General features: G+C 42.9%; 1 protein-coding gene across 3 annotated transcripts in view; it reads left to right on the forward strand.

Annotated features, from left to right (window-relative positions):
* Positions 1 to 25,190, forward strand: part of LOC129835960 (arginyl-tRNA--protein transferase 1) — a 174,575-nt gene that overhangs the window by 75,478 nt on the left and 73,907 nt on the right. For all 3 annotated transcript variants that reach the window (XM_055901655.1, XM_055901654.1, XM_055901656.1), the window contains one exon: positions 10,651 to 10,683. In XM_055901655.1, coding sequence (XP_055757630.1) covers positions 10,651 to 10,683 — 33 coding nt within the window. The remainder of the gene's footprint in view (positions 1 to 10,650; positions 10,684 to 25,190) is intronic.

The following is a 25,190-nucleotide window of genomic DNA, read 5'->3' on the forward strand; positions in this document are numbered from 1 at the left end:
CATTAAAGTTTTTTAGCAAGTGTCTATGACAAATCAGGACAGGTTGTTTCCCTGAGCAGCCTTTACGAACACAGACTGGAAAACAGTTATCACTAAGGTCATTACAGAAAACACCAGACTGATACCTGTCAGGATTATTTGTGAGGATAACATCGAGGAGAGTAGCCTTTTCTGGGTGTTTGGAGTCATGCCTTGTGGAATTGGTAATAACCTGAGAAAGATTTAGGGAGTCCTATTGCTATTGTCAAGTGGTTTAGGCATGTCCCAGTTTAGGTCACCTAGCAGGACAAATTCAGACTTAGTGTAAGGGGCCAGGAGAGAGTTTAGGGCAGGTAGGGTACAGGCCGGTGCTGATGGAGACAAATAACACCCAGCAACAGTCAACAAAGAGCTATTTGAAAGTGTAATGCTTAAAACCTGCAAATCAAATTGTTTGGGGACAGAATTGGTGGAGACACCTGAGCACTGAAGATAATCCTTAGTAAAGATTGCCACTCCCCCACCTTTGGAAGATCAGTCGTGCCGAAGAAGGTTATAACCAGAAAGGTTAACATCAGTATTCAAAACACTCTTCCTTAACCACATCTCAGTAATGACCAACACATCTGAATTGGAGCTGTTAACCCACACTTAAAATGTATCCATTTTAGGTAATACGCTTCTAGTGTTAACGTGCATAAAACCCAGGCTTTTACGAGAACCAAAATCAGTGAAGCAGATATCAGAGCACAAGTCAGAATTGGGTCTAACAACAGTAGATGGGCCAGGGTGTACATGCAGGTTTCCAGATATCATCAACAGTAATACAATGAAGGCATGGCATAGTACAGGGAGAGCTCTGCAGTGATGATTTATGACATCTGAATGTGCATCAGATGGCAACAATATCATATTGTACAGTAATTTCATCAGGTAACATGAATACAAAGCCGGCGAGAGGTGGTTAGAATAGGATGGGAGCCCAAAAGTACATGTAACCAATGGAGTCAGTCCCGAGTGTGGGAACAAATACAGTCTGTCCCACAGTTGGGTAAAGAAAGTTTGTAGTCAACAAAGCATGCAGGAGTCATGAGGAAAAATGCACAAGAAAAAAATTGTTGATAACGACTTTGGGTTAGCCATTGTAAGTTCAGAGTCACTCGCCCCAGCAGTGCATGTGTGCTGGAAGCGAGCGAAAGCTCGGGAAACAGGGGTGAGTGTGGTGGGGGTACCTGTACCAGACGGGGAGACAGGCCAGGGTTGACGGTGAACATATCACCAGATGGAATCCAAGCACACCCCTCCTAAGACAAGCTGGTGGTCCGGGGCTCCACCAGGAACACCATATCGATACCGAACTTAGCGTGGACACCCGTTCGACATAGCGTGCTGCAGCCCAGAGCTCCTCAGCTCACTCTATTTGACAGATTACCTCAACTAGCCTGTACCCCTGCACACTGACTGGGTACCGGTGCCCCCTGTATATAGCCTCGTTTCTCTGATTGTGTTACTTTTTATTATTACTTTTTATTTTTAGCCTACTTGGTAAATGTTTTCTTCTTCTTGAATTGCACTGTTGGTTAAGGGCTTGTAAGTAAGCATTTCACGGTAAAGTCTACACTTGTATTTGGCGCATGTGGCAAATAAAGTTTGATTTGAAGCAGCAGGCAACGGGAGTAGGTGTCACACCCACTTGGGAGAAGCTTTTATTTCTGGAGGCAGTTTTCTTGTATAAAATGCCAGTTAATGGTCTTGGAACTTCAGGAGGGGGCTTCAGAGGATGCTTCAAAGACTCCCGCCACTTGTTGGGCCCAAAGACCTCGACACTTAACTTCACACCTTAGTTCTAATTGAAGTTGTATCTGGTCTGTCCTTGCAAGCCTGGGACCCTTAACTCAGCATTCCGTCCCCATAAAGTAAAATATATCATTGTAATAAAAAATTTAAAAAATCATAATTTTTTCTTCTTCTTGGCTTTCAAAATAGCGTCAGACCAAACACTACTCACTCAGTTCCAGGTTGGAATGGTGTCCTCAGGTCTCTGCTGTTTGTTTGCTAGAGCATCCTCTGTATAGCTTGGAAAAAGGATCCCTTGGAAGAAGTAATCTCTCCGGTTAAATTTGGTTTAAAATGAGGTTGTAGGTTTTCAGTTTTGATCTGGAACGAAGGCCATGCTGTGGAGAGTAGCATCCTGCATATGTACCTGCTGAAAAATCCAAGTTTATCTAACTCCAAATCTATCATTTTGTAAAGAACATGGTGAAAAATGTGAGATCTCCCATGCAGCTGTCTGTCTCTCTCTGAATGGGGCGTGATGTTCGTGTGTGTGTGTGTGTTTATACAGTTGAAGTCGGAAGTTTACTAACACCTTAGCCAAATACATTTAAACTCAGTTTTTCACAACTCCTGACATTTAATCCTAGTATAAATTCCCTGTCTTAGGTCAATTAGGATCACCACTTTATTGTAAATGTGAAATATCAGAATAATAGTAGAGATAATGATTTATTTAAGCTTTTATTTCTTTCATCACATTCCCAGTGGGTCAGAAGTTTACATACACTCAATTAGTATTTGGTACCTTTGCCTTTAAATTGTTTAACTTGGGTCAAATGTTTCGGGTAGCCTTCCACAAGCTTCCCACTAAGTTGGGGGAATTTTGTCCCATTCCTCCTGACAGAGCTGGTGTAACTGAGTCAGGTTTGTAGGCCTCCTTGCTCACACACGCTTTTTCAGTTCTGCCCACACATTTTCTACAGGATTGAGGTCAGGGCTTTGTGATGGCCACCTGTTTGTACCTGTTTCCTCCAGCATCTTCACAAGGTCCTTTTGCTGTTGTTCTGGGATTGATTTGCACATTTCTCACAAGTTTGTTCATCTCTAGGAGACAGAACGCATCTCCTTCCTGAGCGGTATGACGGCTGTGTGGTCCCATGGTGTTTATACTTGCATACTATTGTTTGTACAGATGAACATGGTACCTTCAGACATTTGGAAATTGCTCCCAATGATGAACATGACTTGTGGAGGTCTTCAATTTGGAGGTCTTGGTTGATTACTTTTTATTTTCCCACGATGTCAAGCAAAGAGGCACTGATTAGGGCCCCCCAGAGACAACTGCAGGTCTTGACAGGTGGTCTTGCAGTCAGCAACCATCTTCTGGTAGACAGACCGCTCACTCTGAACAAGCAGGAGATGCTGCTCTTGCTTCTTCAGCTTCTGAAATAATGTGAGATCAATAAAAGTAGTGCCAACCACTGCTGTCACCATTACCTATAGTCTTCCTCAAGAGCACGAGAAAAGCCCAATACACTTTGGTATGGCTGCGTAACTCTGAGATTTCCACTGCTTTTAGAATAATATAAGTTGAGATATGGAAGTTGTTTTCTGTTGGTTGTGAGCATACTTGTTCAACAAAAATATGGAATATATTTGTGGTCTTACAGGCTTTGGTTATTCTATGTATATTTCAAGGTTGGACGTTAGCAGGTTGGGTGCACAGATTTGGTGCCACCTCGTTAGCCAGTAATTGTTACACCTGTGCTGGCTTGTCATCTTGTTAGTCAGAAGGTGTTTCACCTATGCTGGCACTTGTGATATTTCAGAGCGTCTGGCCCAGTGCTCCAGTTGCCCTGAGCGATTATGGAGGGTTAACGTCTTTTAGTTGTCTCTTCCTATTTTGATTTCTAATAAACAATCGTTTGTCTGGTTGTTTTGGGTGCTCATGTTGGGTGTCTTTTAGGGCCTAATGAGTGTCTTTCAGAACCAGGGAGTTGGGCATCACCATACACGAGTTTGGCATCGCCACACACTCTGCTTGGGGCATGATTATATTTCCTCATGGTGTGTTGTACTGAAGTTGGCTGACGAGAAGGGAATGGAACGTAATGACTATAACTACTGTTTCCTGAAGGGGGAAACAAGGTACAACACCTGTTATTAAATGGAAGGAATGAATCCGAGCCTCACGCTTATCACCTGTGGAAGGCGGGACTTCCAGCTAGGCGCGGATTTCATTGGACTTGTCAGGTGTGATTGTAAATCCTTCAACTGAAGTTGTGAGATTGCGACTCCACATAGTGTGTTGGACATCGTTGCCCTCCTTCAGGGAACAGTAGTCAAAGTCATACATTTACGATTTGCAACTCAACAAATCCTGTTTAAATAGTATTTACTCTACCTGACGGCAGACCATGGCACGTGACAGGGGTTCACAGTGGAAAATGAAGGGGAGAAACAGAAAAAAGGACATACAGTGCCTTCAGAAAGTATTCACACCCCTTTACTTTTTCCACATATTGTGTTACTGCGTGAATTCAAAGTTTCACTGGCCTACACACAATACCGCATATCAAAGTGGAATTATGTTTTTAGAAATGTTTAACAATTTGCTTAACAAGTCACATAGGTTGCATGGACTCACTCTGTGCAATAATAGTGTTTTAACATGATATTTGAAATACTACCTCATCTCTGTACCCCACACATACAATTATCTGTAAGGTCCCTCACTCAAGCAGTGAATTTCAAACACAGATTCAACCGCAAAGATCAGGGAGGGTTTCCAATGCCTCGCAAAGAAGGGTGGCCTAGTTAAAGTTTTGACTTAAATCGTTTTGAAAATCTATGGAATGTGAAAATATTGTACAATCCAAGTTGTACAAGAAAGACACACAGCTGTAATCGCTGCCAAAGGTGATTCTAACATGCATAGACTCAGGGGTGTGAATACTTATGTAAATGACTATTTCTGTATTTCATTTTCAATAAATTCTCAAATTTCTAAAAACATGTTTTCACTTTGTCGTTATGGGGAATTGTGTGTAGAAAAATAATAAATTATACATTTAGGCTGTAACACAACATGTGGAATAAGTTGAGGGGTATGAATATTTTCTGGAAGGGACTTTCTTTATTCAAAAGAAAGGGAAAGACTTGCTGAAAGAAATAGCTTACGGCCTCGGTTTTACACATTTTCTTAAATGTTTTTCAAAGAGTAACTAGTTGCATCATAGATGAACACAATTCCGTAAGGTTCATTAAATGCTGCGTCACGTTTCAAAGCTTTCTAGTAGCCGAACTCCATTGAAGTTCTAGGTCCCTACAGAGCCCCTATAACTTCCTTTAAGGCCAGAGGTCAACTCACTCTGTTTTTATTCTCCCAGGCAACCATTTTCACCAGCCTCAACAAACATTTTAGTTTTCCCCAATTTTTGCCCCAGTCCTTAAAGTAAAATGAAGTGGTCATTGATTTCGAATCGCCAAATGATAGGAGGATGAGGCTCCGTGAAAAATAGTGTGGTGAGGGAGCAAAGGAAAGTCTGGGATTCTTTACACCAGTGATCGCATGCCATGTCTCGCAATGCAACAGTGCTGACAAATGAGCAGGCCAACACACTGTGATTGAGTGAGCTATTAGACTTTATCGAGACCGGTGACTTTGGTGTGTGTGTGTGTGAGGGAGAACGTGTCTGTGATAACTATTGTGTGTGTTTGATTGAGAAATATCGTGTACGTCTGAGACGGCTGCTTACCTTCCTAATGGTACACAGATGAGCGTTTTGTTATAGGAGAGGGAGAGCTGTAGAGGAACTGATGGGCGCCATGTGTGAGAGTGAGGAGGACTAGGAAGTTACTAAATGGGGCAGTACAGTATTTGTATGAGACGCCTGCACGCTCTAGACGTGTGTGTGTGTGTGTCTGTCTCTCTGCCTATGTCATTGGTTTGTGTCTGCAAGCATTACATACAAAAATATGGTGTGTGTGTTTGTGCGAGTGTATTGAGATATGCGTGTGTTTGTGTGTGGTCTGTTTTGTGTGTATGCCTGCTGTACAGTGTGTTTGTGGCCAGACTGGGTTCAGGGCTACCAGACTCCATGAGAGCAGGCTGGTGAGTGACTGAGTGGAGACATACGTGGAAAAACGCTCTGCTGCTCAGCCCTCTGGGGAAGATTACCCATGCAGCCCCCTGCTTATGAGTGCCTGGCATGGTAACAGGAGAGAGGGAGGGATCGTAGTGCCAGCTCTGCCAAACCAGACCTCATAGCCACAGTTTGCCTGCCACTGTTCTTATGACATCTCTCTCTCTCTTGCACTCACTCTCACTTTCCCCCCCATTTCAATGTCAAATTATGTAATTTGATATCCTTCATGTTCCAGTATAAGATGTTTTTATATTCATTATCCATGTTTGAGTTAGCTCTGCCACACAGCAAATAAATTAAGTAATCTAATAGTGGGTGATGTTGTTCTGTTCATTAACTCATTAATTCATTTTTTTGGACAGTTTAGAAAAGTGTTTAATTTGCTGTCCCTTCTGCAATAATGCACTTTGCAAGATTGGGGTCAATTCAGTGCTCTGGTTGAATGGCACGTGGAGTGACCACACTCCACCTGTGTCTATACTGTGTGTGTGTGTTTGCCCATAAACGTGTGTGCGTGTGCCAGTATGTGTGAGCAAGTTTGTAATGTGTTAGTAGTGCTGGAGTACATATTGGTCAGGTGGACGAATAGTAGGAGTACAGTGAGCCACAGTATCCACAGCAGGAGTAGTGGACAGGGAGAGATTAGGAGCAGCATGATAAGACGTGTGGCATTTTGCTCCTGCTGTTAAAGTAATTCTTTCCAGCCTCTCCCCCCCCCTGTCCTGATGCAGGTTTTAGTGCCACAGGGAGCACTGTTTGATACTTTTATAGATCACAACCAGACCACACAGTGATAACGGTAATAACACAGATATGGGGTATGTGTTCATTGATTGGTTGTTATTCTGGAATAGAGGAGTGTACAAAATTGCTTTTGTACACTCCTCTCTTTATGGATTTCGTGTTTGTGTTTAACCACCTCTGTTTTATGCACAGACTAATGGAGTGTGACTTGTCTCAAGTTTGCAGAGTTACTCTCCCTCTCTCTTTCTCTGCATATACAGTACACTGAGTGTACAAAACTTTGAGATGCACCCCATTTGCCCTCAGAACAGACTCAATGCGTTGTGGCATGGACTCTACAAGGTGTCAAAAGCGTTCCACAGGGATTCTGGCCCATGTTGACTCCAATGCTTCCCACATTTTTGTCAAGTTAGCTGTCCTTTTGGTAGTGGACCATTCTTGATGCACGGGTAACTGTTGAGCATGAATAACCCAGCAGCGTTGCAGTTCTTGACACTCAACCTGGTGCACCTGACACCTACTACCATACCCCGTTCAAAAGGCACTTCAATCTTTTGTCTTGCACACATACAGTGCATTCCAAAAGTTTTCAGACCCCTTGGCTTACCTACATTTTGTTACGTTAGTCTTATTTTAAAATTGATTAAATAAATAAAAAATTCCTCGACACTACCACATAATTACAAAGCGAAAACGGGTATTTAGAAATGTTTTGCAATTGTATTCACCCAATTTGCTATGAGACTCAAAATTGAGCTTAAGTGCATCCTGTTTCCATTGATCATCCTTGATCTGTTTCTACAACTTGATTGGAGTGCACCTGTGGTAAATTCAATTGATGGGACATTTTTTATTTTATTGAACCTTTATTTAACTAGGCAAGTCAGTTAAGAACAAATTCTTATTTACAATGACTGCCTTGTTCAGGGGCAGAACGGCAGATTTTTAACTTGTCAGCGCGGGGATTCGATCTAGCAACCTTTCGGTTACTGCCCCAACGCTCTAACCACTAGGCTACCTGCCGCCCGACATGATTTGGAAAGGCATCTGTGTATATAAGGTCCAGTTGACAGTGCAAAAACTAAGCCATGAGGTCGAAGGAATTGTCCCGAGACAGGATTGTGTCGAGGCACAGTTCTGGGGAAGGGTACCAAAACATTTCAGCAGCGTTGAAGGTCCCCAAGTACACAGTGGCCTCCATTCTTAAATGGAACAAGTTTGGAACCACCAAGACTCTTCCTGGAGCTGGCAGCCCGGGAAAATTGAGCATTCGTGGGAGAAGGGCCTTGATTAGGGAGGTGAACAAGAACCCGATGGTCACTCTGACAGAGCTCCAGTTTCTCTGCAGCACTCCACCAATCAGGCCAGATGGAAGCCACTCCTCAGTAAAAGGCACATGACAGCCCGCTTGGCATTTGCCAAAAGGCACCTAAAGGACTCTGACCATGAGAAACAAGATTCTCTGACCTGATGAAACCAAGATTGAACTATTTGGCCTGAATGCCAAGCGTCACATCTGAAGGAAACCTTGCATCATCCCTACGGTGAAGCATGGTGGTGTCAGCATCATGCTGTGGGGATGTTTTTCAACAGCAGGGACTGGGAGACCAGTCAGGATCGAAGGGAGGACCATGAGCTGTTGCTATCGATAAGGTGTCTGATTCATAGTTTTCAGGGACTTTTGTCAGAAGTTGTGAGTGCTGAGGGAACTTTATGCACTTGGCCAGAGGATTCTGGCATTTTCCTCTAAAGATTAGAGTGAAAAAATAATTGTAAAAAAATATGTATATATTTACAATTCCATGTACAGATAAATAGTTAAGCAGTTAGATTAAACAACTCCTTTCTAAGATAAATGTTTTAAAATGAAACATGTATGGAAACAGGTGAATTAACACTGTTAGCAGGCTCAAGCAAGCTAAAACCTACATGGTAGCAAAAACTAACTATCAGAAATGGTTAACAAGTTAGAAATGATTTCAACACACTTTGCTGTAGGTTACTATTTACTAGTTAACAAAAAGTTTTATAATCAAAACATGCCAGAAAGCATGTAGTCCTTGCCTCAGGCAGTTTAGTAGTGTGGGCTCAATAGCATCTCATTTAGTGTGCAAGATCTTGAGAATCAGCTGTACATGTGATGGAAGAGTACACTGCACATGTGACGGAAGAATGCACAATGCAATTCCATTGAATTGGGGATAGTTTAACCAAAATATGCCACAAGACCTAGGATTGCCTTGTGTATACCACAAAAAAAGGTTCACTGTTATAAGCTAATTTATTTTGGATTAATTTAAGCAAAATCCCCCAAATTCCCGGGCTTAACTTCCCATGGAAAATGTCAGACCCTTTGCAACCCTACTCTGGCGAGACCTGAAAAAAGCTGTTCAGCGATCCTCCCCATCCAACCTGACAGAGCTTGAGTGGATCTGCAGAGGGGAATGAAAGAAACTCCCGAAATACTGGTGTGCTAAGCTTTTAGCGTCATAACCAAGACGACTAGAGGTTGTAATTGCTGCCAAGGTGCTTCAACAAGGTACTGAGTAAAGGGTCTGAAAACTTAGGTAAATGTAATATTTCATTTTTTTATTTTATACAATTTGCTAACATTTCTAAACCTATTTGCTTTGTCATTATGGGGTATTGTGTGTAGATTGAGGGGGGGGGGGGAGATGAACGTAACAATGTGGGAAAAGTCAAGGTGTCTGACTTTACGAATGCACTGTATAAATCAGGAAATTATATATATATATCTTTTACTTGTATTTATCCCCATATTTTAATACTGTTTTCTTCATTTTTTGAACTGCTACCGGGGACCTTCAGACGAGTCTTGAGGCTTGTGTGTGTCCTAGGCCAAAAAGAACACCATTGTGTTCGTGAGAGTCTTTCCACAGAGAGGTCATAGTTTGTAGGCCAAACCATTCACTGCAGACGTTTCCACGAGAAGTCCGATTTTTGGGAAGTCTCATGGTCTGAGAAACACCGCTGTAGCTTTGCCACCTTTCACCATTGGTATAGAAGGGCGATATCGGCGGATGTGGTCGATTTGCAAACAATCTCTAGCTTAAACAGACACATTTTTATGTTAAAAAAAATAATTAATTAATTTGATTTCCGCAGGGGCGCGCCCATTGTAGGCCAAGGGTTAAGGAGAGAGCTATATTTCATTGTGTTTTGTTCACTTAGCTTATACAGCTAATTTTGCCTACTGAACAGCCTGACTCAGAGAGGAATACTACTTATGTTAGCTAGCTGGCTAAGGATATCCAACACTGCAACTATTCCAAGACAAGGTTAGCTTACGGTTTTATTAATTTATTGCCACGAGGCCCGCCGGTCTACCTGTTAAACTGCTTGCTCTACACTGTACTGCGTGATTGTACCCATGGATTGGTTTGTGGGCTTATTAACGCGCTAGTTCTAGTAGCCATGTTTACTATGATGTAGGCTAATATGTTGACAATGATGTAGGCTCTGTGTAGCGGTTATGGTATGAAGGTTTGGCTTAGAGGTTTTTTCACCTGGTCACAGACAACGGTTGTGTTGTGGACTTCAGTCCACAAGCGTAGAGAAAAGATGATTGTGCGTAGATGCGAGAAGGAGGTGGTATTGAATGTGTCAACTTGGTTACTGGGTGAATGGAATATGAATGACAGTCATCCAATATGCTGTAATACTAAGACCATGCTCATTTAAAAAAAAAATTTTTTTTAAACGGCACCAACCGCCGCTCGTATGATCCTCAAGACAAATGTTTCCTCTTGTGAAAACACGATCTTCCTCTCTATGGCATACTGAATTTACTCTCCATTTGATATATTACATCTAAATAAGCACAGGAATGGGAGTGTTACACCATAAGAGACAGTTACTGGGAAAATGTATGGTTTTCATTTGAAACTCGTGGCCCATAGAGATTAAGTGACCCTCATAACTAACTGTTTATTTTTCTCCCTTTTCTTTCTCTTGGCGCTGGCTGCTCGTCCCCCCTCTACAGTTCAGGAGATTTCTCTGTGACTCACCACTTGAGGTACGTACCCCTGCCCTCCTGTTGACTACATACTTCTACATTTCCAAAGTGTATAAATTACTCCAATGCTTGATTCACACTACTGAGATGTACTGGCCTGTTTACGCATCCACTATAGTTGCTGGAACCATGCTAGAATGGACAATGTGAAAAGAACATATCTGAGTTAGCAAAGTACAGTTTTGAAAAAGAATGTGCAAATATTGTACAAATTGTATTGGTCACATACACATGGTTCCAGATATTATTGCGAGTGTAGCGAAATGCTTCTAGATCCGACAGTGCTTTAGTATCTAACAGGTAATATCTAACAATTCCACAACAAAACCTAATACACACAATCTAGTAAAGGAATGGGATAAGAATATATAAATATAAAATATATGGATCAGCAGTGAGAGAGCAGCTTAGATGCAATAGATAGTGTAGTATATACATATGAGATAAGTAATGCGAGGTATGTAAACATTCTTAAAGCGGCATTATTAAAGTGACTAGTGTTCCATTTATTAAAGTGGCCAATGATATCAAGTCTGTAGGTAGGCAGCTGCCTCTGTGTTAGTGGTGGCTGTTTAACAATTTGATGGCCTTGAGATAGAAGCTGTTTTTCAACCTCTCGGTCCCAGAGAGGGACTTACCCTGCCTTCTGGATGGAAGCGGGGTGAACAGGCAGTGGCTCGGGTGGTTGTTGTCCTTGATGATCTTTTTTGCCTTCCTGTGACATCAGGTGTTGTAGGTGTCCTGGAGGGCAGGTAGTTTGCCCCCGGTGATACGTTGTGCAGACCGCACCACCCTCTGGAGAGCCCTGCGATTGTGGGTGGTGCAGTTGCCGTACCAGGCGGTGATACAGCCCGACAGGATGCTCTCAATTGTGCACCTGTAAAAGTTTGAGGGTTTTCGGTGACGAGCCAATTTTTTTTCAGCCCCCTGAGGTTGAAGAGGCGATGTTGTGCTTTATTCACCACACTGTCTGTGTGGGTGGACCATTTCAGTTTGTCTGTGTGTGTACACCGAGGAACTTAACTTTCCACCGTCTCCACTGCTCTCCCATCGATGTGGATAGGGGGTTGCTTCCTTTGCTGTTTCCTGAAGTCCATGATCATCTATCTTGTTTTTCTGACATTGAGTGAGAGGTTCTTTTCCTGACACCACACTCTAAAGGCCCTCACCACCTCCATGTAGGCTGTCTTGTCGTTGTTGGTAATCAAGCCCACTACCATTGTTGTGTCATCTGCAAACTTGGCGATTTGAGTTGGAGGTGTGCATGGCCACGCAGTCGTGGGTGAACAGGGAGTACAGGAGGCGGCTGAGAACGCACCCTTGTGGGGCCCCAGTGTTGAGGATCAGCAGAGTGGAGATGTTGTTTCCTACCTTCACCTGGGGGCGGCCCGTCAGGAAGTCCAGGACCCAGTTGCACAGGGTGGGGTCAGACCCATGGACACTGAGCTGTAGTCAATGAACAGCATTCTTGCGTAGGTATTCCTCTTGTTCAGATGTGATGGCGATTGCATCGTCGGTTGACCTATTGGGGAGGTAAGCAAATTTAAGTGGGTCTAGGGTGGCAGGTAGGGTGGAGAAGAAATGATCCCTGACTAGTCTTTCAAAGCACTTCATGATGACAGAAGTGAGTGCTATGGGCCATCTTGAAGCATGTGGGGACAGCAGACTGGGATATGGATTGGTTTAATATGTCCGTAAACACACCAGCATGCTCTGAGGACGCAGCTAGGGTTTAAATGTTTTACTCACGTCGGCAACGGAGGAGAGCCCACAGTCTTTGGTAGCGGTTCGCATCGGTGGCACTGTGTTGTCCTCAAAGCGCGCAAAGAAGTTGTTTAATTTGTCTGGGAGTAAGACGTCGATGTCTGCGACGGCTGGTTTTCTTTTTGTAGTCCGTGATTGTCTGTAGACCCTGCAACATACTTCTCATGTTTGAGCCGTTGTATTGCGACTCCACTTTGTCTCTATACTGACACTTTGCTTGTTTGATTTCCTTGGAGGGAATAACTACACTGTTTGTATTCGGCCATATTCCCAGTTGCCTTGCCATGATTAAATGCGGGGGTACATTCTTTAAGTTTTGCGCGAATGCTGCCATCCAATCCACGGTTTCTGTTTAGGGAAGGTTTTTATAGTCACAGCGGGTACGACATCTCCAATGCACCTCCTTTATAAACTCGCTCACCGAGTCAGCGTATTCGTCAATGTTGTTATCTGAGTCTACCCGGAACGTATCCCAGTCCAGGTGATCGAAGCAATCTTGAAGCGTGAAATCCAATTGGTCAGACCAACTTTGGATAGACCTAAGCACGGATACTTCCTGTTTTAGTTTCTGCTTATAGCAGCGGTTCTTAAACTTTTTCAGCCTGGGACCCAAATGAGAAATTCTGTGTTTTCCTGGGACCCAAGCTTATGTAAAACATGCAACTATATGTAAAAAACAGATATAATAAAGACAAATAACAAAATATAAATAGCTATTCATGTTTATTTTTCCCAATTAAAAACGCTGTCTAGGTTGGAACTGTTGCTGTTAAAATATATAATAAATAATTTTCATTCTGAATAAACTGATTGACCACATCACACAGATGTAAACCAGAAAACAAACACAAAGCCCTAAAGAGAGGTTTGTGGCTGGTTGAAGCTTCAACAAGCACGTCTACTCTGGGCTCAGTTTTTGACAGTGTAACCCTGTACTTGATTTTATGTATGCCAGAGTTGAGATCCCTGACTCATAGATATGTGGTGCCAAACTGGATCAGAACATCTACTGCTTTCTCCGTCAAGCAGGAGACCACTTCCTGCTGTAGATGAGCAATCCAGAACTGTGTGAGTGTGTTTTCCTCAAAAACATTTTGCTTCAATCTGTTTATTCCAGTTCAGAATACATTGTTTTACTTGTATTTTAACAGCAATAGTTCCAACCTATACTTGTTTTCTTCAATCATTTCTATAGTAAGATGTACAGTAGGCCTGCTCATTTTTCATCATATGTACTGTTACTTAGGGTTGTCTGTCAGTAGCTAGCTAGCTTGCTTTGGCTTACTTTACCTAGCTAGCTGTTAGCTATTAGGGGGATTGTTTGAATCAAATAAAATGTATTTATGTAGCCCTTCTTACATCAGCTGATATCTCAAAGTGCTGTACAGAAACCCAGCCTAAAACCCCAAACAGCTACCAATGCAGGTGTAGAAGCACGGTGGCTAGGAAAAACTCCCTAGAAAGGCCAAAACCTAGGAAGAAACCAGGCTATGAGGGGTGGCCAGTCCTCTCCTGGCTGTGCCGGGTGGAGATTATAACAGAACATGGCCAAGATGTTCAAATGTTCATAAATGACCAGCATGGTCAAATAATAATAATCACAGTAGTTGTCGAGGGTGCAGCAAGTCAGCACCTCAGGAGTAAATGTCAGATCATAGAAACACTTTTACTACTATGTAATAAAATAACAACAATGCCTTGCTTGCTTGCTGACTAACTTTTCCACTGTCAAAGCTGAGGCATTTCCTGAGGCATTCTGCCCTGTTCTGAAATAACTCCCTGTGTTTACTGTCATGCTCAGTGTTGCCAGATCCAGCTAAAATTTCTAGACCAAAGACCTCTGAAAGCAAGGCCTGAAAACATTTTTGGGGACTAGTTTTCGCAGCAAGAGAGGAGTTGCCACATTTATCCATGAAACCCCTTTTCCATAACGTTATCGAGCGAATTAAGGAATATCTACATAATTTAACGACGTAGGCTAAGAAGCTAAATTCGTTTTTCCATCAAAGTAATAATTCTTGAAAGTTTAAGAATGTCGCCAGACAAAAGATAAATCACCCTTAAACTCTCCAGATAATTTTTTATCAATGGATGTCGATTTAACTGGTTTTGACTGCTATGATTAGACAATAAAGCCCTAGGAGGTGTGGTATATGGCAAATTTACCACGGTTAATGGCTGTACTTTGGACATATTGGCCATACACCACAAAACCCTGAGGAGCCTTATTGCTATTATAAACTGGTTAACAATGTCATTAAAGCATACTCCCGAGTGGCACAGCGATCTAAGGCACTGCATCTCAGTGCAAGAGGCGTCACTATTGTACCTGGTTTGAATCCAGGCTGTATCACGTCCGGCCGTGATTGGGAGTCCCATAGGGCGACGCACAATTGGCCCAGCGTCGTCTGGGTTTGGCCCGGAGTAGGCCGTCATTGTAAATATGAATTTGTTCTTAATTGACTTGTCTAGTTAAATAAATAAAAAAAGATCTATATTCTATGTGGTACAATCTAGTTAGCTGACACAAGCACAGGTCTCATAACAGTTCGCTAGGCAGTCAGAGCTTTAGTATTGTTTATAGGCTACCTGCATCTTGTTGAGCTGAAAAGGCCAACATCTAATTTCAGAGAAAAGTCCACAATGAAACTAACATTAAATGTGGAGAATGATACATTCGCGATAGAGCTGTAACCATGATCACAATTGACAACTTCCCATTTTCCCCATAACAGAAGCACGCGAGGGAGTTCCATAACTTCCATTTCAAATTTCCACTCGCGCAGCGCTCCAGACCCTAGAACTGAGCATGAGTAAAACACTTTGCTTGATACGGTTATCCATTAGAAGTTGACATTTGAATGCCGTTTACTTTAAACCACCTGTGAGCGAATTTATCTAAAGAGCTGTAGTGCGCCAAAAGTCCTTTTCCAATGCCTTGTCGCCGTTATCAGTTCTTGCTTTAATGTTTTACGGAAAAGGGGTGTCTTCATAATGACCAATACAAATAGCCTACCTACAAATGGTAAAAGGTTGTCACCATGTGCGCGTGTGCTGCTAGTAACAACCTGCTCACTGCCTGGTAGTCAGCAGCAGCAGGTTATAGTTAAATATATATTATTATTATTTTTAAAGAGAAATACCGTGGCGGGCGCGGTGCAATTTAGAAGTAGGCCCAAAAACCCCGCCACCAATACATTTTCACCCACAACATCGTTTTCAAAGTTGCCCAATTTTGCGAGAAGAAAACCGCAAACATGGCAACCCTGGCGGCCTGTGGATGTTTGGTCAGGACGCGTCGTTTGAATTTGTTTGTTTTCAGTGATTCATTACTTAACACTCCTCCACACAACACATTGTGGGCACTCGTCATTATTTCTCAAAGTTTGTATGAAGCAAAGAGAAACTCATCGCTGTATTTGCATTTTAATGGCGATTGTCCTCAGTCAGAATTTAGATAGCGGCTAGTGGGAATGACAAGTCATTGGCTGACAGCGCATCTGCTGCTGAACAACAGCGCTGCAGCGTTTAGGTTGCGGAGTGATCTTCAAGAAAACTGCAGAAAAAGATCTGGTAAACCGCGAAGCACACGGGCATCTCCCTCCCTCTCGCTCAGCTGCCAAACTGACACCGCTGCTAATCAGAGAGCGTTGTTGCACTTGGCCAAACCAATTCCAGTAATTCATTAAATAATTATACATTTACTCTAACATGTCGCAACCCACCATTAACATGTCCGCGACCGACACTTTAAGAAAGGTTGGCCGATAGGACAGGAGCAACAAGATGGAGTCATGGTCAGATTTGCCAAAAGGAGGGCGGGGGAGGACCTTGTATGCATCACGGAGGGGTCAATTGTGTTACTCGCTCGTGTACTGCAATGGATATGCTGATAGAATTTAGGTAGCCTTGTTTTCAAATTAGCTTTGTTAAAATCCCCAGCTACAATAAATTCATCCTCAGGATATATGGTTTCCAGTTTACATAGTCCAGTGAAGTTCCTTGATGGCGTCTTGGTATCCGCTTGCGAAGGGATATATACACGGCTGTGACAATAATGGAGGAAAGTTCTCTTGGGAGATAATACGGTCGGCATTTGATTGTGAGGAATTCTAGGTTCAGGTGAACAGAAGGACTTGAGTTCCTGTATGTTGTTACAATTACACATTGAGTCGTAAATCATGAAACATACACCCCCGCCCTTCTTCTTACCGGAGAGATGTTTATTCCGGTAATTTCGTCGACTTTGTTAACTAGGGACCGGACATTAGCGAGTAATATATTCGGAAGCGGTGGGTGGTGTGCGCACATCCGAAGAAGACAACTCCTGCACCCTCTCCTCCGGCGGCTTTGTTTTGGGTCGGCTTCTGGAATCAGTTTAAATGCCCTGGGAGGTGCAGACAAAGGATCCACTTTGGGAAAGTCGTATTCCTGGTCGTAGTGCTCGTCTCAGTTGACGTCTCTCTGATATCCAATAGTTCTTCCCGGCTGTATGTAATAACACTTAAGGTTTTCTGGGCTAACAATGTAAGAAATAATACATTTAAAAAAAATAGTGCACAGTTTCCTGAGGACTAGAAGTGAAGCTGTCATCTCACCATTTTCCAATTTACATTTCAGGTTTGCAAAGCTCTTAGACTTACCCAGAAAGACTCACAGCTGTAATCACTGCCAAAGGTGATTCTAACATGTATTGACTCAAAGGGTTGAATTCTTGTTACCAAGATATATTATTTTTCACTTTTTTGGACTTTGACAGAGTATTTGGTGTAGATCGTTGACAAAAAATGACAATTGAATCAGTTTTAACCCTACCTATCACAACAACAAAATGTGGAAAGGGGTGTGAATATTTTCTGAAGCCAATGTTGTGCGAGTCAGTCACCATTATTCCAAAGTCTCCATGACGAAAGTGATTATCTCAGGTAAAATGGTTTAAATACTGCACACAAATCACTAGAGAACATAAAACCCTTTCTCCATCTTTGCTGGAGTGGGTAACTGGAATGTTTATCTATATGTACAGTAGTAGCTAACCTTGAATACAAATGAATGTGGGAACTTTCCTGTTTTATAATATACTGAACAAAAATATGAATGTTACAGTTCATAGAAGGAAATAAGTCAATTTAAATCTATGGATTTCACATGGGTGGGCCTGGGAGGGCATAGGCCCACCCACTTGGGAGCTAGTCCCAGCCAATCAGAATGAGTTTTTCTCCACAAAAGGGCTTTATGATAGACAGCAATACTCCTCAGCCCCCGCAGGTGAAGAAGCCGTATGTGGAGGTCCTGGGCTGGCGTGGTTACACATGGTCTGCAGTTGTGGGTCCAATTGGACGTTCTGCCAAATTCTCTAACACAACGTTGGAGACTGTTTGTGGTAGAGAAATTAACATTAAATTCTCTGGTAACAGCTCTGTTGGACATTCCTACAGTCTGCATGCCAATTTCATGCTCCCTCAAAACTTGAGACATCTGTGGCATTGTGTTGTGTAACAAAGATGCACATTTTGGTGGCCTTTTATTGTCATGCTGTTTAATCAGCTTCTTGATATGCTACAACTGTCAGGTGGATGGATTATCTTGGCAAAGGAGAAATGCTCACTAACAGGAATGTAAACAAATGTGTGCAAAATTTTAGAGGAATGAGCTTTTTGTGCGTGTGGAACATTTCTGAGATCTTTTATTTCAGCTCATGAAACATGGGACCAGCACTAAGTGTTGCGGTTATATATTATTTCAGTATATTACACATTCCTGACCTAGTTATTATTAGAAACATCATACATGAATACAGATTCAAACAGGGTTAAATGTAGTAACACACGTGTGTGCCGTCTGTTGGGGTGCGCGGGGGCGCACACTCCTACACACTCTTAGTCCCTTGTCCTTTCTCTTCTAAAGCCTTCCAGCTGGACTGGGGGATGGACTCAGGAAGCGGGTATTGTTTCTTTTTGGCGGGGTTTTATTTAGCTGCTCAGAGGGGCAGAGTTGAAATGGAGAAGAGCGTAATGTGGTGTGACTGTGCTGAACCCCAGGCCTTGATCCACTCCTGTGTTCTGGATGGACCAAGGGACAGCCATTCTGTTACTCTACCGTATGTGTGTGCATGTGTTGGGGCTGTTATGTGTAATGTGTTGATCATCCTTGAGAGAAATAGCTGGTTCTAGTGCCCACTGCCCAAGTCAGGAGAAGGGTAGTCGCACATCAGTAGTGGCACATCAGGCCTCAAGGGTTTCTGAGGCTCCAGCCTCACCCTGCTTGATGATGTGGGTCCTCCGTCCCCAATCTCCAGTCGGGTCTCAAGGAGGCACAGAAATTGCCAGACATTCATGGCACTCATCTTCCTCCAGCCATCATTTGTAGCTCCATGCACATCTCCGTGCCATCGCACGAGCCAGAGATAATTTTTTTTAACCTTTATTTAACTAGTCAAGTCAGTTAAGAACAAATTCATATTTACAATGATGGCCTACTCTAACCCGGACGACACTGGCACTATTATGCGCCGCCCTATGGGACTCCCGATCATGGCCGGTTGTGATACAGCCTGGAATTGATCCAGGGTCTGTAGTGACACCTCTTGCACTGAGATGCAGTGCTTTAGACCGGTGCACCACTCGGGAGGACACAGCTTCGCCTATTTAGTCATTTCAAATGATAAATTGTACAAATTTAATATCTGGTAAAGCCAATCCTCCTACATCCATTGGTGAGCACATCATATTTATCCTGTTCTTTTTCCTGTCCCCAAAAAAGTTATTTTGTCATATTGTTTAAAATACCGGTCTGGAATATTCATTCCAGGTAACATTGCAGAGATATAATTAAATTGTGGGATCACAACCATTTTAATCATGATCTTTCTCCATTAAAGTGATTTTCTCCTTTTTCTAAATTGGTCTTAATCTAGACTAGTAGTGGTTTAAAATGTAGTCCCATCACTTCCTCCAATTTTGAACTCAATTCCCAATATTTCATCCCAGTAGGAACCCATTTGAAATTAAATGGGGTAACGGTTCCAGAGTAACATATTGGCATTATTTGGCATTAGGGCTGGGCGATATGAAGATATATACCATGTGACGATAGAAAAATGTCTGTCGGTTCATATTATGCTCTATCGTTTATTTGGTTGTGTGGCAAATCGCACTCTTAACGGCAATATTTTTCGTTGTTGGACGACACTTTGTGTTTGCAACACAAATTAACATGGAGGAGAGTGAATGTGACACAGCACGGAGACATGGAACTCGTAACTAAAAGAGGGGCTACTTCGGTTGCATGGACGTGGTTCGGGTATGAAAAAAAATACCGCAGGCCGGTCCCGACAACAGGCTCAAACACCACTAACCTCTTTTACCACCTACGCAATAAGCATGTGAAACAGTAACGTTACACAGAGAGTCTACGGATGAGACCCCAAAAAGTATAGTCGAGTGCTCAAAACAATCCCCTGACTCAGACGTTGCAAGAGGCTTATGCCCGCGGCACACTATATGGCAAAGAATCACGAAGGTGGAAGGAGATAACGGCTGCCGTCTGCAAAGACATGGCCCCAATTTACACGGTCGAGAAACGTGAGTTGGCGCTAACACTCGACCCAAGGTACCAAATGCAAATTGATGTGAGACACGTATTGACGCCAAAATAACATGCAAAACAGGCAAGCCCCCAAAAATGTATACAGTTGAAGTCGGAAGTTTACATACACCTTAGCAAAACACATTTAAACTCAGTTTTTCACAATTCCTGACATTTAATCCTAGTAAAAATTCCCTGTCTTAGGTCAGTTAGGATCCCCACTTTATTTTAAGAATGTGAAATGTCAGAATAATAGTAGAGAGAGAATGATTGTGTAGAGTGATTTATTTAAGCTTTTCTTTCATCACATTCCCAGTGGGTCAGAAGTTTACATACACAATTCGTATTTGGTAACATTGCCTTTCAGTTATTTAACTTGGGTCAAACGTTTTGGGTAGCCTTCCACAAGCTTCCCACAATAAGTTGGGTGAATTTTGTCCCATTCCTCCTGACAGAACTGTTGTAACTGAGTCAGGTTTGTAGGCCTCCTTGCTCACACACGCTTTTTCAGTTCTGCCACAAATGTTCTATGCGATTGAGGTCAGGGCTTTGTGATGGCCACTCCAATACCTTGACTTTGTTGTCCTTAAGCCATTTTGCCACAACTTTGGAAGTATGCTTGGGGTCATTGTCCATTTGGAAGACCCATGTGCGACCAAGCTTTAACTTTCTGACTGATGTCTTGAGATGTTGCTGCAATATATCCACATAATTTTCCTGCCTCATGATGCCATCGATTTTGTGAAGTGCACCAGCCCCTTCTGCAGCAAAGCACCCCTACAACATGATGCTGCCACCCCCGTGCTTCACGGTTTGGATGGTGTTCTTCGGTTTGCAAGTCTGCCCCTTTTTCCTCCAAACATAATGATGGTCATCATGGCCAAACAGTTCTATTTTTGTTTAATCAGACCAGAGGACATTTCTCCAAAAAAGTACGATATTTGTCCCCATGTGCAGTTGCAAACTGTAGTCTGGCTTTTTTATGGCGCTTTTAACCACATTTAGGTGTCAGAGCCTCATATTAGAGGACCTCTTCTTAATAAATCCTATTTGCATTTACATTACATTTAAGTCATTTAGCAGACGCTCTTATCCAGAGCGACTTACAAATTGGGCATGCTCGTATGATATGGTATGATATCCTACTTGTAAGATAATAGGTAGTGCCTTCTGTAAGGGTATCGCAAAGGTCTTAGTAAGAATCTTACAATCCACATTGAGGAGGCCGATGGCTCTAAAATTCCCAGGTTCTGTCATATCTCTATCCTTTTCAGGGATCAACGACATCAACCCCTCATTAAAGGTGTCCGGAAAGGAGGCATTTTTAAATGGTACAATAATGTCAATATACTTTTTATAATATTCTACAGGAAGGTAATCCAGACCAGGTGACTTCCCAACTTTCATAGATAAAATGGCGGCTCTAACCTCCTCTTCTGTTACGGTCTATGTCCTCTACCTAGCTATCTGATCATCTAGGTAATTCTATACCAGACAAAAAAGTATGGGGCCCGCTGAACATTAGGCTTTATATAAATCTTCCTAAAAATGCTGAAACACAGTTTCTCTTTGGATAAGGTCACCATCTTATCACCCTTCTTAATTGCTGGGATTACGTTAGAAGGGTTCTGCATTTTTTTGTGTTGCTCGTAGCCTGCCTGTATTCTCACCTCCCTTATGAAAACTCGTTCTAAGCCTAAGCGGTCCATATTCTGCCTTTTTTTGTTATACATTTCATGCAACTGAAATTTCTGTTTGCAGGCAGTTTGAAATGTGCTATCTGTGAAAAAAGGATCTAAGATCAACTGCTACTGATTTGGCTAAATATCTCATCTTGTAATGGCATGAGGTTTAGTCTAAATCTACCCTTCCTCAGATTTTCAGAGTTTATATCAACATGTAACTACTGTAGCATGATCATGGGCCAAATCTTGCAATCAATCACATTATTAACCATGAAATTAGATATCAAGAAGAAATCTATTCTGGAGTGTGTCTTATGACAGTGGGAGAAAAAAATATTCTCTGTCATTAGGATGGATTAATCTCTCAACCAGCGTCACCTGTATCTCCATGACAAAGGATAGACGTACAATACATATGCTAGCAGAAGATATAGGCCTTGCAGACATACATGTGAAACTGGTTGAGAGAATGCAAAGAGTGCAAAGCTGTCAAGGCAAAGGGTGGCTACTTTGAAGAATCTCAAATTTAAACTTTTTTGATTTTCTTAACGATTTTTTTTGTTTACTACGTGATTCCATATGTCTTATTTCATAGTTTTCTCTCAACTTTTGACTATATAATTTTCTTACTTCATTAAAACGGTTATAACGTTTGTTTTATTTTCATGACGGTGTTCATCCATAATCGTCAGTTACACGATTATACAATTACCGTGCCAGGCCTGACAGCTAAACAACTCTGAGGACTGGTACTGTGTGTTTGCCCAAATTGCTCTTCTCTTCCCCAAACCAGACCATGAGCAGCACCCTACTGAATGTCAATGCCACTCACTAACCTGCTCCATTTTGGCCACAGAGCCTTCTGAAAACTCACGGAGCACTCAGGCAGGAATTCAATCAAACCTGCCATAGCAATGTTTATGCAGTGTCTTTGTTTATAGAAACCGCACACAGACTTCTTATTCTGAAAAGTGAAAGCATACCTGTGAGGGGAGTCTACCTGGTAGTAGTTGTAGCTAAGTTTTATCTCAGATTTTATTTGACCATAGGGAAAAATTGCTCCTACTCCAATACTGCAATGTGCGTTTGTTTGAGTTAAGCAATTACACTTTTACTCCCCTGCACTAGACCAGAGAGGAGAGGGGGAGAGTGTGGAGGAGAAGGGGGAAGTAAAGGGGGAGTTTGGCGGGCCCATCAGAGTGATTTGGGCCCCTTTTGAGGCCTCAGCGGCAGTTTCCTGTTTAGCGGTGGAGAATGTTTAGGTTGCTGTCATTGTGGCAAGGACACAGCCATTAGGCTGACCTGGGAGGTGACGCGCAGGTTAGAGTGAGACAAGATCTACCTCTTACACGTGTCTGCTGCATAAACACACACAAGTGCACACATACACACCCGTGCGCAAACGCACACGCATATGAGTGCACACACACACACCGAAAGTAAATAGACACTCAACCATTCACTGACAGACACTCACGGCCATGCTCCGAGGGGGTAAGAAAAATCACTCTCGCACACATGGAGACCCACGCTCTCACTTCTTACTAAATTCTAAGTGAACCTAGGCTCTGACAAAGACTCCAGTGTTTGCTGCCAGAGCCTGTACCAAGAAATTTACAGGCTGCATGCCTTCCACTGACGGGCATTTTCCCCAGCCCCAGACAGACTGCCACAGCTCAGGGGCCCCACCCAGCCTCCAGATGTTGTGCCCACTAGGAGCCCCAGAGGTACACTACCCGTTTTGTGTTCTAAAAGTTTTAGAACACCTACTCATTCAAGAGTTTTTCTTAATTTTTTACTATTTTCTACATTGTAGAATAATAGTGAAGACATCAAAACTATGAAATGACACAAATGGAATCATGTAGTAACCAAAAGTGTTAAACAAATCAAAATATATTTTATATTTGAGATTCTTCAAATAGCCACCCTTTGCCTTGACAGCTTTGCACACTCTTGGCATTCTCTCAACCAGCTTCACCTGGAATGCTTTTCCAACAGTCTTGAAGGAGTTCCCACATATGCTGAGCACTTGTTAGCTGCTTTTCCTTAACTTTGCGGTCTGCCTCATCCCAAACCATCTCAATTTGGATTGAGTTCGGGGATTGTGGAGGCCAGGTCATATGATGCTGCACTCCATCACTCTCCTTCTTGGTAAATTTACCCCATACACAGCCTCGAGGTGTGTTGGATCAGTGTCCTGTTGAAAGACATATGATAGTCCCACTAAGCCAAAACCCAGAAGAGATGGTGTATCGCTGCAGAATGCTGTGGTAGTCATGCTGGTGAAGTGTGCCTTGAATTGTAAATAAATCCGTGTTGCCAGCAAAGCAGCCCCACACCATAACACCTTCTCCTCCATGCTTCACGGTGTTAAATACACATGCGAAGATCATCCGTTTACCCATGGTTTTTGCGACCGCACTTGAAGAAACTTTCCAAAGTTCTTGAAATGTTCCGTGTTGACTGACCTTCATATCTTAAAGTAATGATGGACTGTCATTTCTTTGCTGTTCTTGCCATAATATGGACTTGGTCTTTTACCAAACAGGGCTATCTTCTGTATACCACCCCTACCTTGTCACAACTCAACTGAATGGCTCAAACGCATTAAGGAAATAAATTCCGCAAATTAACTTTCAAGAAGGCACACCTGAAGTGCATTCCAGGTGACTACCTCATGAAGCTGGTTGAGAGAATGCCAAGAGTGTGCAAAGCTGTCATCCAGGCATATTCTGCAATGTAGAAAATAGAAAACATAAAGAAAAACCCTTGAATGAGTAGTCGTTCTAAACCTTTTGACTGGTAGTATAGCTAATACAGCCACCAACCAGACCCCCTCCAGTTCCACCTCCACTCTCCCAGCTTAACACACTCCAGTTTACCCCCAGCCTCCCTCTCACTCACAACTGCCGGTCATTCAAAATGTTGAAAGCTAAAGTCTGCCCCATGCTAGTCCTCCTCTAGTCTTCTCTCTCTCCTCTAGTCTTCTCTCCTCTAGTCTGCTCACCACACACAAACACGTCACCCCCTAGCCCACATAGTGAATGGATACTGTCCCCGTCTCCAATGCTCTGTTGTGTCGCCCAGGTAATCGGTAAGCTTCACTTAACCTAGCTCCGCCAAGGGGGTACAAGTGGAATGTGGAGCCTAGGACCGGTGAAGGTCTTCTGGGAAAGATAGCTGTGAGTTTGCAGGGGTCCTGGAGGTCCAATTATAGGTATTGGGGGGGGGGGGGGGGGGGGGGTCATATTTAGACAGGTTTGATTGTGTCAGAGTGGTTGTTGCTGGTCAGTGGCCAAGCAGCATTCTGGGTGTTTTCACACTGTTGGATTAACAACGGCAGCTCTCTCTGTGTTGTGATAACAAGCGGCGTCTGCGCCGGGCCCAGATGGGCCGTGGGGAAGGATCCTGTTTCAACCGTTCTTTCACACATGCACACACACCAGTCCACCTCAGGCTTAATATGCC

Source organism: Salvelinus fontinalis, chromosome 37 (genome assembly GCF_029448725.1).
Source record: "Salvelinus fontinalis isolate EN_2023a chromosome 37, ASM2944872v1, whole genome shotgun sequence".
Taxonomy (NCBI): domain Eukaryota; kingdom Metazoa; phylum Chordata; class Actinopteri; order Salmoniformes; family Salmonidae; genus Salvelinus; species Salvelinus fontinalis.